This window comes from Rhea americana, unplaced genomic scaffold (genome assembly GCF_003343005.1).
Source record: "Rhea americana isolate MKP2758 unplaced genomic scaffold, rheAme1 scaffold_196, whole genome shotgun sequence".
NCBI classification, from domain to species: domain Eukaryota; kingdom Metazoa; phylum Chordata; class Aves; order Rheiformes; family Rheidae; genus Rhea; species Rhea americana.
In genome coordinates, this window is record NW_028186105.1 from 477,626 (window position 1) to 491,221 (window position 13,596).

The window sequence follows — 13,596 nt, forward strand, 5'->3', positions numbered from 1 at the left end:
GGTTTGGCTCGTATTGCATTAGCACCAGTAGCATCCAAGATCCAGCTGGTCACATAGGAAACGTTGCATTGTCTATAGTTAAATCGGGGGATGCTGTAATAAATCAGCTCTGTTCARGTTCTCTACTGCTCTTGCTGGATTTCTGGCTGTCTGGCTTATTTACAGATTGTTGCTGGGGAAGTTAAATTACAAGCAATAACCATTCACAGAAATCCAGACTACTTACAGATTTTATAGTAGTGTAGGGAAAAACTGGCAGTGTTTCCCCAATTACCTTCTTCTTACCTTTGAAGCAAATGCATTTCTCACTTGGGGATTTTATGCATCTTTATGGCGAATAGGGTGTTAATGACTATATAATTACTGGAATTAAATTTGGAATTAATTTTCTGAACACAAATGGCTTCTTTCTGTCTTTCTTCTGTTTCCTACTCGGTTGCCAGCTATGAAAACATCACTTTTCAGGATGTTTCCTGGTGCACAGGTGCTTGTGCAATGCTGGACATGCAGTACCACATGAGGTACAGCCACTTTGGGCTGTATTTCACCCTGCTCTTGAATGATGCTGACTATTCCCCCTAGGTGAAGGGGAAGAATGGGATCAACCAAGCCTAGTGAAAGAATCATGTCTCCTTGGCGTTCGTGGTGTCTACATCTCATGACACTTTACAAACATGATCCACTCTGTTAATTGTTTTGCAGGCAAAGCAATGGGTTATATGTAAGTGTTGAGACTTCCCTAAGGTCAGGAGTGCTCTATGGACTAGATCATCACATCTTGGAAGAAGGGGTCCTGAGCTGCTCTACTCTACTCACACTCCCTTCTAACAGAGCGCTCACATTTCAGCCTCTGATTTTTTTCTGCCTGTTCATCCCATGCCCTTCTTTGTCTTTCTGTTGTGCAAGGAAAGCAGATGACAGCTGATTTAGTCCAATTGACTGTTTAAAGTGCCTTTTTTTTCTATCAAGCAATTGTTTCCACTGTTCCTCTAGATCAGTTTAGACATCTCCTCAGCGCTAATGGAAAAGAACAATTTTGGTTATCATCCTGAGGGCTCCTGAAACATCACCAGATTCTTTTTCAGTCTTTATTGCTTCCTCGCAGATTTGCAGCCTGATGATATCCCTAAGTTTCAGGCAGGTCCTCACACCTGGACAATACCAGGGAGATCCATGCATGGACTCAGATCAGAATGGGCCTAGAAGAACCTGAGAAGAAGTCATCCCTCTTGAGATGACAATCTGACTGTACTGGGGAAATCTGCAGCCAGAACTGGTGCCCAAATGTGGCAACATCTCTGCTGTCACGACCAAGGAGATTTCTTCTCTGAGAGGCCTCCAGGATGATCTCTGGCTGCTTGCTTGGCAGCTGCAGTGCAGCAACACCCTAACCATTTCCCTCTGTCCCACCTCCAGCAGCACAAAGAGTGGAACAAGGATCAGGCYATGTTTGTTGGTGAGTGGAAGGGCAAGTTAAGCAGGCTGTTTTCACCCTTCTGGGGCTGTGTCTTGCTGAGAGCCTCAGTAAGGAGACAGCCTTTGAACAACAGTTGTTTTAATGTAGCTTGTCTGTCCTCATTGTGTTAGGCATGAGCCCAGCTTCAATTAACCTCTGCTAATAGGATCCTTCTAGCCCTGAGGTCTAACAGTTGTCGAGTATCTGCTCCTGCCAGTTTGGCCACTGTCTTGCTGGAGCTGTAGATTGCTGGTTCACCTCATTCCATTGGTGGTATGGTGAGACTTGCTGAGTGATGGAGAGATTACTTAGGAAGTGGTCACCTTAAAGAGCTTAATGGCTTCTATGTCGTTTTCTTCACAGCTTGCCTTTATTTTGTTATACTCGGTTGCAGAGAAGCTCCATTAGTTTCAGCAGCCAGCTGAGCAGATGGATTTAGCTGGTCTATGGCACTGAAGTAATTATGTTTCGGTACAACAGAGAGCCAGGAAACACATAAAATTAATTCAGGTGCAGCATCCTGGTCAGTGACTCAAAGCAAAGAGCAGTTCAGGGAGACGACCCTAGCTGCACTGTGACCATGCTGTTGGCAGCACGGGTAGTCACTAGGAATATATACCCTGGTTTCAGTAGATGATGCTGGATTGGCTTTTCCCATGTCCAGTTCCTTCCTCAGATGTGTATCAGCATCAGAGAGACTGATTACTGTTCGCATCTCTCTTCTGCTTCTGCTATAATTAAAACAGCAATATATGCATGAAGCAATTAGATTTTAATACTTTTCTAAACAGGATGTCAAGGAGCTTAGTAAAAGGACTTGGGCTGAAGCCAGATCAGCATCTTAAGATAGGATTGTCATTAAAATGATTGCCTGCTGCCTGGACTGCTTAGCCTGAGCACAGACTCTAAATATGCTTTTTCAGTCAGGCTGCACCTCATCTTCATCTGCAGACAGTATCCATAAGACCCTGTGCTCCTGGGAGCTGCAGGACCAGAATGGGATATTGGTAGGGACAGCTTGGACAGCTCTGTGGCACATGTGGACTCTGGGTCTGCTGGTGGGACAGGATCATCCCCATGCCCGTGTCCTTGCTCATCCTCATCCCCGTTGCCGTTGACAATATTCAGGTCTGCCTGTTCCTGACAGAGGAGAGAGTTGCTAACCATGTTTCTTCAGGGCAGATCTGCTCATCTCTGTTTCCCAGAAGAAAGCAAGGTTCTTCAGGACTGTCTGTGCTCTAGAGGAGCATCTCTGAACTCCCTACCCACCCCTGCTCTACAGCACATCACTGGCTTTCTCCTGCCTTGTTTTATCCTGTATCCTGTGCCCCTCTGGCCCTGCACTGCAGTCACTCCAAGGCAAATCCTCTTCTCTGACTATCTCTTACTCAGACCCTTATGTGGTGCCACTGGGTGCCCACTGAACATGAATGGGGAGGGTGTAAGACACTGCAGGCTGCATGAATGTGCCAACAGGCAATGATTAGCATGCTCTACCAAACAGCACTGTGCCCAGGATATCTKCAGGTTAAGGATTGACACCAGTACAGCTGCTAACAAGGAGCTCGCAGAGCAAAGGGGCAGTGCCGTGGGTTAGAGCAGAGCCTGGCCTCTCTAAGTCAACAAGTGATTTCTCAGCTGCTGTAAGAGGATCAGATCCTGGGGAAAAGCAGCCTCTCTAGCTGCAGGATTTCTTGTGCTCTTGTCTTGTGGCCAGCTTCTTGCTGACCCCTTTTAAGCCTTGATTTGCATGCTGCATCATAACTCAGTCCTTGATTAAGTGATTTAGCGTGACTTCCCACACAGTCCAGAGTAATAGAGTATCTAGTTTTCAGGCCTGGGAGGATTTGTGTGGCATTTGTAATTTGCCTGGCTATTTCCCATGCAGCAGGCAAAGAGATTCTGTGCAAGCCATTTAATTTGTGGCAAATTGGACGCACAGTCTGAAATAAGCAGGATGCACTTCAGTGAGGGCAGAGACAAAGTACAAGAGGAAGAAAAGAAAATGGGAATAATTGGCTGGAGAGGTTTGCAGAAGTTCTCAAACACTAGCCAGCAGTGCCCTGCTGTAGCAGAAGAACCAGGTGTTGACTTTGAAAGATGTGATGGGCAAGAGAGCAGYGGGGACAACATGGGCAACCAAGAGGCTGGAAGCAGAGAGAGATGAGCCCCGGCTCCAGAGAGGTGTGAGGCTGGTGGGGTGAGGAAGGCAGTGAGCTGAGGTCGTAAGACAGCAGCATAAGGCTTAGGGCAAAGGTTTTAGCAGGGGCGGGAGAGAAGCGCTGGCAGCCATCGGCAGCTCGTGCTGGATGCCACGGAAGGTTTTTAAAAGGGACGACCGTGCAGGTGATGGGAGCAGAGCGTGAAAATCCACTGCTCAGGGCATGATGTACCAGGCACCCCAGGGACCAAGTCAAGCACTGGACAAGCATCTGTCAGAACCAATATAAAACTAATTCCTGCCATGGACCAGGGCAGACTGGTGGTTGCTTGAGGGCCTCTCCTAGCCGTGCTTTAAATGACGTTGTGATTTAAATGAAAATTACACACTAAAATGTGTTGTCAAGATGGCACAATTGTTCATGCAGTTGAAATATCTAGTGCTATTTCTGGAGCATCCCYGAGTTCAAGTGCAGTCATAGAGAACAGGAGAGCGCGAACACTGTGGCCTGATGTTAAATTGCAAACTGAACTCTTTCAGCAGGCACAACAGTATCAATTGTAATTCATCTTTCATGCCATTGACATTTAGTGTTATTAAATATATGCCATCTAGGAGCACAGAATTTTATTTTCACTTCTATTCATAGCAAAACTCTGTTTCCTGTATGCTTGTGTTTACCTAAAGAGTAGTATGTTCATACATTTCCATGTTAGTAGCAGAGAAGACGTTCTCTATGCCGATGTTTTTATATTTAAAACCTGGTATGGAAAAAGTGTTAAAGGGCAGTGTTGAAGAGAAACACAACAGCTGAACTTTCTTAAGGCAGTTAAAAGGTGATCACAGGCGATAAATGTTGACAGTGGTGGTCCAAGAAAGAAGTATTGCAAAGCAAAATACAACTTTTTTAAAATATACTGCTCGTTCCACTGGGCAATGGRTTTCTCATGAGACATTACTCCATGAGATACGATAAAACTAAAGTATTGCTGGAGTTGCATTTCCAAGTCCACGTTTAGTTGCTTTTCTTAAACTCTAACCTGTAATGGCTCAGTGAGCTGTCATACAATGAAACTAGTGTAAACCTGAAATAAGAAAAAAAAAAAAAGAGACGCTGAGTGATAACGAAACGGTGCCTGAAAGCGGACAGTGCTACCTGCCAGCTGGCGCCAGGGCGGCAGCTCAAGGTTGCGGCGGATGCTCTGCGCCGCGGGACGGGCTCCGTGAGTCTGTCCTTCCGGGGGGCACTGGTGCACGCGCGCGCGGGTGCTGCGCCCGCCCGAGCCGCTCGCCGCAGACGCGCCTGCTCTTGGGAGGTCCCCGGGGCCAGGGGAGCTCGGGCTGCTGCCGACCTTCCGTCCTTCCTCCCTGCTGCTTGTGTTTGGCAGATCCCTCGGCTGAAACGGCAGGAACTCGTGTCCCCACCAGGTTTTACATGTTATGCTGTTATAATATACAACACGYGGGCAGGCTTTTGCTAACAAGGCTTTCCACTGAGTGGTGCTAATTACAGTAATCGATCCCGTCCAGAAGAGAGACACAGCAGTTTGGCAGCGCCGAAGCTGGCAGGGCTGGAGTCGGGGTCCGCGGGCGGTGGGTCACGCACTGCCTGTCCCTGCCCAGGGCAAGAGCGTCCTCCCCCTGCTCTGAGCCGAGGGAAGCAGCCCGAGGCGGAGGGGTGTGCGAGCGGTGCTTGGTGGGGAAGCACGCCCACGCGCGTGCACACACMACCGCCAGGTCTCCTGGGGCTAGAAGCCAAACCTTTAGGGCTTTCTACTCCCCTCCAGCCCTTTCACACAGCCTGAGGAGCTCAGGGGCAGGTAGTTACGCTGCACACTGAGCACGCGATGGTTTTTCTCAGCGCTTACTGCTAAAYGTGTGAACTGCTATGACTGATGATCATTTCCGTGAGCCTTGTGAGGAAGCTTTTGTCTCACCCAGCTGCCCTCTTTGAAGCGGCTGCTGTCGGCTGTTCTCGATGACGGGGGATAACGGGGCCCAGAGGCCATGCTGGTTTTTATCAGAAGCCCCTCTCCACGCACACACATACACACGCTGCTCGCAGTTAGCGTGCAGCCAAAGTGCCCCCAGGGCTGGCAAAACCCAGCCTGGCTTAATATGGGAGAAGAGAACCTGTTGCAACCACGTCTCCATTTTGAACCCTTAAGTGACTGATGTGGGAAAGGCAGAGGAGGGAGGTTTCACACGCAGGTGACTCCAGGACGCAGCTTAATCCTCCTGCTGCGGGTCCAGCTCGGCCGGGCTGGAGCAGCGCTCACGCAGGCGGTGCAGCATGCCCCATCTCTGCATTTGCTGCAGGGGAGGCTTCCTGGATGGATTAAGCAGCTCGAGACACATTTCTGACTCTCTTTAGGGACTGTTTCAGATATGTTTGGTGGTTTCCTGCTGTTGGAACTGGTGATAAATTCAGACTGAATTAAAGTGTCATTATAATGCCCAGCCGGGAGGAGCTGCGTGAACCACCCCAGGCGCTGTCTGTGCTTGGTTTCACCATGCTCACTCAAGTTTTCATGCACGACTGCTAAATTTGGACTTCTTATGGCTATATTTAGGTGCCTAAATTAGTGGTGTGTAAGAGACATTGCTCAAGGCTCTGAAGACAGGAAGAGGAGAGAGAGTTCAGCATGGCCGGGAGCCAAACCTCTTCTTCAGCTGCCCGAGTAGAGCAGCTTAGTGCTAAGCCTTCGTAAGGCAGGAGGTAACCATGGTCTTGCCCATCCCGTGCCTTGCAGTGCCCACCAGCATCAACCCCATGGTCCCCATGCTGGGGGCCACTGCGGCCAGGCTATGCACTGTGTCCGGTGTGAGAAGGTTAAGCAGACAGCATGAAGTGCTTAGCAGATGGATGCACTCAGCCAGCGTGTACAGCTGGCTCAGGCCAGCTAGCAAGTGCCCGTTGAGGGCAAGCCCTTCACCAGAGATCCTCACGGGGTTGTGTCTTGAGCAAGCAGAACCGCGGCAGCTGTGCAGGCATTTTCCCACCCYGTGTCTAATGCTCCTAATCTTGTTACAGTTGGCAGCTCTTCTTCTGCCAGAATTTGGAGCTGCTGATGGTTCATTAAATCGTGTTAGCACAGCTTGCCACACCATGCATTGGCTGCTCACTGCTTAATATTTCCCAAGCGCCTTGCTCAGGGTCAGTACAGATTATACCGTGGCCGCAAGTGGAAAAGGAAGAGCCCCTAGGTCGGCTGAACCAAACTCCTCCATGGCGTGGCTTTGCTGGAGCCAGAAGAAACATATGGAGAAAGCTTTGGCTCCTCCTGTGTGAATATTTTTGCATGGACAGAAAACATTGTAAAGGGAGTGAGCGTGGGTATGGGGTCCCAGCCTGCCTCTGGCAAAGAGTGGACATGGAGCTGTGGCAACAACTTTCTTTCCATACAACGATGAGTGAGCATTTGACCTTCCTGTTGGCTATCAGCTGCTGTTGGAGTCTGGCCCTTCCAGTAAATGATTTCTCCCCTCTCGCATGGGTGTTTCTAAGCCAGTCTATACTGTGGCACACCAAACATGGTGCCATTTAGACAGAGGAGATGTCTGCCCAGACCTCCTGTGTTTCAGTGGTCTTCACACTTCTGCTAGTCCCTGCACCTGCCAGGTCTGATCCGATTTTGTTTGTACCTCCTGACTGTCGGATGCCGCCGATCCTGTGCCTTTATTGGCAGACCGTGTGCTGCCAAGCTAGAGCGAGCGGGCTGGTCCCATTGAGGTGTCTTTGCTGGGTCCAGTGGCTTCACTGGGAGCCTGCAGTGAGCAAGAGCAGGTCATTCAGGGAGTCTGCTTAGACCTGGGGCCATGAGACCTGTCTCTCCAGCCTGTGCCCTGATACAGATGCTAGGAGAAGGCTGAGCCAAATATGTGAGCTACAGTAAGGAGAGGTATTTGCCCTGAGTAGCACTGGCTTTAGCTGGAGATAGACAGACAAGTGTCCTTGGGGTCAGTGTCTGGCTTATCCAGTGCCTCAGCACGGGAAGTGGAAAGCCCCAAAATCCCATGTGGTTGCTGACGCCTGAATGACCCAGCCATTCCCTGGGCTTTTCTGCAGGTTTCATTCCCTGCCAGCAGAACATTTCCTGTGTCATTTATATCCAAACAGTAGCAAAATATGCCTAAATCCTTATCTCCAGTCTGTCAGCTAATTCTTCTGTGGGCCAGGAGCAATGCTGTCAAAGCAGGCTGTAACTGCAACGCCAGGCTCTCAGTGGCTAAGTACATTGCTGCTGTATGTAAATGGGCTTCCTGAGAGCCCTCTGCCAGGTGTCAAGGCTCAGAGCATGCTCCAGGGTCACCTGCAATATAACAACATCAAGTTGCAATAGGAATACTGGGGTGCAATAGGAATACTGGGGTGGAAGGCTTCAGAGATGTGGCTCGTGTTGCACCTACTTGACTTGTAGGTGTCCATGGAGCCAATGTGAAAAACCCTGCTATATTCACAGCGAAGTTTGGGTTTCTTTGGTCTTTCCATCAGAAATGACCCAGGGAATTCTCTTCTTTGCCTTCATTCATTTRATTCGCTGGTCCCATCACTGGTATGTTTTGCTAATGGAGAAGCTCTCACTCTCAGGGTCTTGACCTTGAGCAGCCTTGGTCCTGAGCAGAGTAGGAAGGAAGGAGGTGAGGTCTTCTCCAGCCTCAGCCATTGCTGGGCACCAGGCACAGCCCTGYTCTCAGAAGTGGCTAGGAGCCCCCCTCTTACTGAAAGGAGGAGGCAGGGGGGCAACCRCCAGTGTGCTGGGTTTACCAAGGGCTTCAGGCATTTAAAAAGCAAAGATCCTGTGAAGTCCTTCCTGTTGAGTACAATAAGGAGCCATCTGGGTGTTTTAGACAGCGATGCTGGTGGCTTCCTGAAGCTCCTTATCCCCTTCTAAATTGGCCTGTAAAAGCTTAAATTGCTTTTGCATGAGAAGCCAGCATCCTAAGCCACTGGGATACTTACTTTGTAAAGGGGGTCAGATCATGCAGCTGTGCCTAGAAATCCCATCCTACCAGGAACGGCAGGCGCTGGGAGCATCCCTGGCATGAGGGGACCCCGCAGGGCAGAGCCAGGCCTGGGCCCTTCGGCCGGGACTCAGCAGGGGAGAAAGGACCCAGTCTGCCTCCCGGGGACCTTAAGGGGAATTTTCCATTGACGTCCTTGCCAGCATGGCTGACACTCTTGCTGCTTTGAAACAGAAACATGTTTTGTTTTGTTTAATCCAAACCTCACAGCAGATGTTTTATGGTTATTCCACCAATGGCGGGGGGGGGGGGAAGGAGTTGCTGAAAAGTGCCAGCATCATGGGTTTTATGAGAGGATTTTATTAGCTTGGCGTTTTACTGTTCAGCAAGGGAGGGAAAGCATGAGCCAAGAAGCAGTGAATCCAGTTTAAATGACTCCCATATTATGGATGTGGAGTTCAATATGGACCAGTTTGTGGAGCGCTAGGCTGGGGCTCTCAGGGCAACAGATCTGAGGTCTTCAAACAGCCCGGCCTCCTCCTCCCGCGTGGCTCCACCTCGGCTGTCCTCTGCCTCCCACTTGCTTGTAGCATCAGTACTTGCGTTGGGTTGAGGTGAGAGCCCAGRGCCCTGCAGCAGTCGTGCCCGCACTGCCTATAGGGCCAGGAACYGGTGATCTTCCCCCTCGTGCCTCAGTTTCCCTGCCCAGAGAGCCGGGGCAGAACCCGAGCGCGGGATTTGGCTGCGAGGACCAGCCCTGGGCTGACACGGCCGTGCCGACGTGCGCGGGGCAGTCTGCCCGCGTCGCGGCCCGCCAGCGGGGTCTGGCCCCGTGCGGAGCCGGTTTTGCCCTGGCCGTGCCCGACCGAGCGCGTTCCTGGCGCTTTTCCTCCGCGCTGCTTCAGCTGCGAGCGTTTCGCCCTCTCGCCGGGAGCGCTTAAAGAGTAAAACCACCGGCCGCGTTGCTGCGGGCGGCTCCGGCGCCCGTTCGGCGAGCTCCTCGGYGCCAGCGCTTCTGCAGACGCTCAGCTCCGCAGCCGCCCGCGCCGTGGGGACGGGGAGGACGAGGCTTTGCACGGCTCCCGTGTGGCTGCCGAGCAGCCCGGCTCGGCTCAACCCCCAGATCTGGAAGGGAAGGGAAACGTCTCTCTGTGCCCCCCCCCAAAGATGTTACACTTTCCCTTCTCCGTGCCATTTTTGCTGCAAAATTGGAGGCTCTGCTTTGGTTATGGCTCGTGACTGCCTCGTGCATGACTTTGCTCCGGGATGCTCAGCGGCAGCGAAGGAGTTGAGCTAGGCAAGGCGGGTTTTTCGAGGTGGCTGGGGGGGCTACGAGGCGGCTTGGGGGGGGGGGGGCTGCTTCAGCACCCTCCCTTTCGCAGCAGCGAGCAGCCGAGCCGAGCGGGGGGCTCTGTGGCACAGCTCGGCAAGCAGCCTGCCCTGTGCCCCACGCTGGGGGCGGCGCAGGGAGCRTTTCGGCTGCTGTCAAACGGCAAAGCAGCTTTTCCGGCGGAATAGCTGGGTCCTGAAAATACCCCGAGCAGCTGTGTTTATCTGAACACGCTCGTTTAGAGAGATGCTCAGCTGTGACGTGGGCCGTCGGTATAAACATCGCTCCCGGCGCCCAGAGTGGGGCCGCGAAGGCCGCTGCTCACTTAGCGGCGTCGGTGCAAGCCAGCACCTTCCCGGTACGCGCCCCGGGGGCTTGGGAAATACAAGCAACCCTCCGAAGGGGCTTTCCAAACACCCCAGTTCAAGCCAGGGGGCTGAACCGCTTTCGCCTCGCTGCTCCGTAGCTGAGGGAAGCTTCCGCTCTGCGGCGGCTGGGGCGGGAGAGCAGCGGGCGCCACGTGGGCGCACGCCCCRCCTGCCCCGGGGGGCTGCCAGCGCTGCCGCCGCTGCAGAGGGGTGGGAGGGGGGAGGATGAGCTCTGGCTGGCTTCAGCGCACCCGGCTTTGCTGGAGAAATCTAGAGACGGCTCCGCAGCTCGGCGCCCCGGTGGGTTTTTTCCCGGCGCTGGAGGAAGAAGCACGTTCATAATTGCTGCACCCTGAGGCTGTCGGAGGATCTGGTACAGCGGGAGGAGAACTGATGTTTTCCAGGCAGGGAGTCTTTGCTCAAACGCCGGGTGCTCTGCTCGCGCGGCCCCCCAAGAGCCTCTCCGGCGCGGAGGCTGCGAGCAGGCAGAGCGGCCCCTTTGGCGGCGCTCCCGGGGACAGGACGGGTGCGGAGAGGCTGGTCCTCTCCACCGCAGCCTGCGGGCTGCATCCTTCGCGTCCAGGGGCCGGAGCGGCCCCAGTTGCCCCTTCCTTGCTCCCCAGCTCGGTCCCCGGGTGCCTTTACACCTCCCGCGGCGCCCTCGCCTCCCGCGGGCCCCGCGCCCGGCTGCCGCCGCCTGCTCAGCGCTCTGCCTCGCTCGCTCTCTCCGCAGGAGAAGAAAGGCCAGGAGGTCAAGAAGGGCCCCGAGGTGGAAGTCGCAAAGCTGGACAAGCTGCTCAACCTGGTGAGAGAGCCGGCCAGCCAGGCAGGGAGGTGAGCGGCGAGCGGGACGCCGGCCCTGCCAGGCTGGGCAAACGAGCCCTGCTCTGAGCGGCGCCCGCTCGTCACGCACGCAGCGGGCCCCACGCCGCCCGCGCTTTGCATAGCGGGAACGCTTTGCCTCCGGGCCCGGAAAAATAAACAGAGCTGCTGAAAGGCCCGCAGCATGCAGAGCCATTCCTGGGGACGGCCGGCACCTCGCCGCGCCAGGCTCGGCCGGCCCCGCGCCAAGCGCCGGCCCTGGTTTGCGGCGCCCGCTCGCCGCGCGGGGCTCTGCAGCATGGGGATTAGCTGCTGCGTGGCTGCGGCGGCACCGGGAGCCGCGGCGGCCTCGCCGCATGCTGATGAGCCGTCGCCGGCTGGCTCCGCCGCGGCCGGGGAGCAGCGGCGCTTGTGCCCCTGGGTGGCGGCGGCGGGGGGGGGGAAGAGGGGGTGAGCTCTGGCCGCCCGGCTCACCCACGTCCCCTACGCCTGTCCCGTGCCCTGCAACTCAAGGCCACGACTTGGAAACCTTCCGGTGCTGTTAGGGCTCGGGTCGCTCAGCGCCGACGGCTGCGTGGCACGAAGCGCCGACGGAGGCGGCCGCGAGCCCTCCCTCGCGCCGGTGCCCCAGCAAACTGCTCATGCCCTGCAGGATGCCTGCCGCCAGCTCTGCCCCCCACACCCCCAGCACCTGCTCGGAGCCGTGGGGACCGACTGAACGCGGTGCCTCCCACGAGCCGGGACGCGGGGCAGAACCATCGGTTTATTAGTCTAGTAAAAACACCGTCGCAGAGGGAACACGTTAGCTACACCTGATGGCGGGGCACCGCCATGGGAGGGATCGCGGCCTCGGCRCAGCCCGCGGGGACCCGGCCCCCCTACAGCCCCCGGCTCTGGCTATTGCCGAGCAGCGAGGAGGTGGCCGGCGGGGCCGCAGGATGGCTCTCTGCTCRCCCGCGGAGCCCCCGCGGCTCCGGAGAGTGGGGCCGGCCCAGGCCCGGCCTCGGCCCCAGCTCCGGGCCCCAAGTGGTGGCACTGGAAGACCCTGGAGCGCCGTTTGTCTGGGTGCCCGCAGCGCTTCCCTGCTCCCCGCAGCGCTTCCCTGCTCCCTGCAGCTTCCCCATAGCCCTGCCCCAGCTCTCTGCCCCCGCCGGGCATGGCGGCGAGGAGGAGGAGGAGATCAGTCTGCATGGCGCCGTTGGCGCTAGCGCTGGAGTGGACCAACAGGTGGGCCGTGGACAAACGGACAGGCCAAGTAGCCCTTTGCGCTGTCCTGACTCACCGGGGCGGCTGCTGTCCGACCCCGCGGCACGGGCGACCCGCGGGCTGGCCGGCCCCRCGCTCGCAGCCTCTCCTCCGTCCCCACRGCCGTCCGCGGGGCTCTCAGGCACYGAAAGTGCACGAAGGACGGGCTCTGCCCAGCTCCACAGCATCCGCGAGCCGCTCCGCGTCCCCTCGGCTCTCATCCTGTCCGCCCCAGCGCCGCAGCTAGCCCCGTCCCGGGGCGGACGCGGCGTCCAGACTCGTGCAGCTCCTTCAGCGCAGCCAGGCAGTCACTGAGTCCCAGAGCCCTCGGCAGAGCCGGCCCCAGCGGAGGGCAGCAACAAGAGCCGGAGGGCTCAGCCTCCCGCGAGCCAGCCCGTCCCGTGAGCATCAGCGCTGCCTGCTCGCCTGCCGCGCGGCTCACGGCTGCAGTAGGTGCTTCTCTTCGTTCCTTGTCTCGTCCGTGTCGGAGGACGGGCCCTTCTTCGGGCAGGATGGGGTCCTGCAGGCCTTGCACAGGATGAGGAAGAGGATGAGGATGAGCAGCGCGATGACGCAGTTAAAAGAAATAGCAACGACTGCTCCTGTGGAGAGAGCCGCCCCCATCACCGCTGCCCGCCGGGGCAGCCCCGCTCYGTGGGGGAACGCCGGGCCCCCAGCTGGCCCCCGGCCTCAGGACGGTGCTCGGGATGCCGGCGCTCGGGATGCCGGCGCAGCGACGGAGAGCGCGGTGTGCACCCGCAGGCATTGGCAGGGGACAGCAGCCGCTCCCAAGGGTCCCGGCAGCGAGGCGGACCCCCTGCCCCGGCGCCTCTGCCTCCCGGCTGGGCGCCCACTCCGGGGAGGCGAAGGGGGCTCCGGGGCGCGCGGCACCCAGCTCGCAGCCCCGCGGCCGGACGGGGCCACGCCGGCGGCAGCACGGCCTCACCCGCACCGCGGCTTAGCCCTGCGGAGCTGCCGCCTCGGCGGKTGCTCCACGGCGACGCTCGCGGCCCCCAGGCCTCGGCTTTCCCTGCTCCGGCAGCGCCGCGGGGACGTCAGGACGCTGCTCCTGCCTCTCGCACCTGGAAGGGAGAAAGTCACCGTCACCGGCGGGACGTGCCCGAGCCCCCTCGGGGCAGCCCGCAGAGGGCTCGCAGCAGCGACGGCGCTGCCGTTCCGGAGCAGGGAGCTGCCACCCTCCCCGCGGAGCGGTCCGGCGGCAGCTCCCTGCCGCGCCGGGCCCGCGCCG

The 13,596-nt window shown here is 56.7% G+C and overlaps 2 protein-coding genes across 2 annotated transcripts in view; one reads left to right on the forward strand and one right to left on the reverse strand.

The window, feature by feature from the left end:
• The window catches only part of DNAI1 (dynein axonemal intermediate chain 1), a 137,439-nt gene extending 126,113 nt beyond the window's left edge, over nucleotides 1-11,326 (forward strand). The window contains exon 20 of the mRNA XM_085303022.1: nucleotides 11,014-11,326. Within this exon, the coding sequence (XP_085159148.1) occupies nucleotides 11,014-11,118 (105 nt within the window). The 3' untranslated portion in view covers nucleotides 11,119-11,326. The remainder of the gene's footprint in view (nucleotides 1-11,013) is intronic.
• Nucleotides 11,327-12,184: 858 nt separating this feature from the next.
• ENHO (energy homeostasis associated) lies at nucleotides 12,185-13,426 on the reverse strand. The gene has a single exon (XM_085303023.1). The coding sequence runs from the start codon at nucleotides 12,969-12,971 to the stop codon at nucleotides 12,786-12,788; it is 186 nt and encodes a 61-aa protein (XP_085159149.1). The 5' UTR covers nucleotides 12,972-13,426; the 3' UTR covers nucleotides 12,185-12,785.
• Between the last annotated feature and the right edge of the window lie 170 nt (nucleotides 13,427-13,596).

Excerpts from the sequence above, each read along its gene's own strand:
- ENHO (XM_085303023.1), bottom strand. The coding sequence starts at position 12,971 with ATGGGGGCGGCTCTCTCCACAGGAGCAGTCGTTGCTATTTCTTTTAAC.